The sequence below is a fragment of the Malurus melanocephalus genome, unplaced genomic scaffold (assembly GCF_030028575.1).
Source record: "Malurus melanocephalus ecotype Western Australia unplaced genomic scaffold, MMel_1.1 scaffold_846, whole genome shotgun sequence".
Lineage (NCBI taxonomy): Eukaryota > Metazoa > Chordata > Aves > Passeriformes > Maluridae > Malurus > Malurus melanocephalus.
In genome coordinates this window covers 182,090-184,170 of record NW_026624078.1, presented here as the reverse complement: position 1 = coordinate 184,170, position 2,081 = coordinate 182,090, and the positions used below count along the sequence as shown (strand labels likewise).

At 50.2% G+C, this 2,081-nt stretch overlaps 1 protein-coding gene across 1 annotated transcript in view; it reads left to right on the top strand.

Moving 5' to 3' along the window:
- GRHL3 (grainyhead like transcription factor 3) overlaps positions 1 to 2,081 on the top strand; it is a gene marked incomplete at its 5' end in the record, with an annotated part of 12,746 nt that overhangs the window by 2,942 nt on the left and 7,723 nt on the right. Inside the window, one exon of the mRNA XM_057385599.1 lies at positions 2,005 to 2,079. Within this exon, the coding sequence (XP_057241582.1) occupies positions 2,005 to 2,079 (75 nt within the window). The remainder of the gene's footprint in view (positions 1 to 2,004; positions 2,080 to 2,081) is intronic.

The following is a 2,081-nucleotide window of genomic DNA, read 5'->3' as shown; positions in this document are numbered from 1 at the left end:
GGAGCACAGAGCCCTCTTTGCAGGTGTTTGATGCAGACTGAGAGCCCTTCTGAGTATTTTGGGGGGTGGAAAGGAGCTCAAAATATCCCTTTGCACCCTGAACTGTGCAGTTCATTGCAGCTGCATCTCCTGAGCCTCTCATTTGATAGTGGGGATTGAAAAAGAGATTAAATAACCAAGAAAAAACCAAAAAAGAAAAGCATAAATACCCCAAATCTCTGAAGCTTGGGAAAACCCTGCTGGCCTTTGGGAGCTCAATAAACCCTTCTTTAGCCCAAAGGCAGCCCGGGTGTTTTACAGCCCCAGAGGTTAACAAATGGCTGCAGGGCAGAGCTGTCAGAAATGGAAATATTTCAGGTATGTGGCGAGCCCCGGGGGCGGCTCAGCAAAGCCGGGTTTAACTCTTCCAGAAACTCTGCTGTGCCCTGGCCTGGGGCAGGAACAGGGGAGACTTCAGAGAGRGACAGGAGGGGTCAGGGATGGGGCAGGAGGGGCAGGAATTTGGGTGTCCACGGCACCTGTTCCTGCTCTCCTCCCAGTTAAACCTCACCCCATAGAGAGGGGCTTTTCTATCCTAAGAAATCCCCAATTTCAGGGCTGAAATCCTCAGCTGAGGGAGCTCTGGGGGTTTCTGCAGTGCAAATGTGTGCCTGGGCTGCAGGAGAATGCCATCAATGAATTTGGAGATGCAATTTGGAGATCCAGTTTGGGTTATGGCCATGCTCCCAAAGTTCCCACTCATGYTGCTCAGGGTGTGATGAATATTTATGGGATTTGTGCAAATGCTGATGCTGCAGCCCTGCCCTACCCCCTTTTTCTGTCTGAGGGTCCCCTGTTCAAATAAAAAATCAGAAATATCAACAACAACACCCCCTGGCAGGATTTGAGATRGACAGGCTGAGTTGGAGAGCTGGAATTCTGGAATTGCTGTGGGGATGGGCACTGGGAGGAATTTCCACTTTTCCAAATGTGTGCCCAGGCTGCAGGGGAATGTCACTGGTGAATTTAGAGATCCAATTTGGGTTATGGCCGTGCTCAGCTTTGCTCCCCAAGTTCCCACTTCTGCTGATATCAGAGCTCGGGGTGTGATGAATATTTATGGGATTTGTGCAATCACTGAGGTTGCAGCATTGCCCTCCTCCCTTTTGCTGTCTGAGGGTCCCCTGTTCAAATAAAAAATCAGAAATATCAACAACAACACCCCCAGGAGGGATTTGGCATGGACAGGCTGAGTTAGAGAGCTGGAATTCTGGAATTGCAGTGGGGCAGGGGCTCGGGTGGGCACTGGGATGAACTTTCCACTTTTCCAAATGTGTGCCCGGGCTGCAGGGGAGTCAGATCAGTGAATTTGGAGATCCAATTTGGGTTATGGCCATGCTCAGCTTCGCTCCCAAAGTTCCACTTCTGCTGCTCAGGGTGTGATGAATATTTATGGGATTTGTGCAAATGCTGATGCTGCAGCCTTCCCCTCCTCCCTTTTTCTGTCTGAGGGTCCCCTGTTCAAATGGAAAATCAGAAATATCAACAACAACACCCCCAGGAGGGATTTAGGGTTGGACAGGCTGAGTTAGATTTCTGGAATTCTGGAATTGCTGTGGGGCAGAGGCTCAGGTGGGCACCAGGAGGAACTTTTCACTTTTCCAAATCTGTGCCCRGGCTCCAGGGGAGTCACACCAGTGAATTTAGAGATCCAATTTGGAGATCCAATTTGGGTTATGGCCGTGCTCAGCTTTTCTCCCCAAGTTCCCACTTCTGCTGATATCAGAGCTCAGCATGTGATGAATATTTATGGGATTTGTGCAATCACTGAGGTTGCAGCATTGCCCTCCTCCCTTTTGCTGTCTGAGGGTCCCCTGTTCAAATAAAAAATCAGAAATATCAACAAAACCACCCCCAGGCTGAGTCAGATTTCTGGAATTCTGGAATTGCTGTGGGGCAGGGGCTCAGGTGGGCACCAGGAGGAATTTTTAGCAGCCACAATCCCTGCTCCTCTCCTCTGTGCAGGTTTTCATCGGGGTGAACTGCCTGAGCACGGATTTCTCCTCGCAGAAAGGGGTGAAGGGCGTCCCCCTGAACCTGCA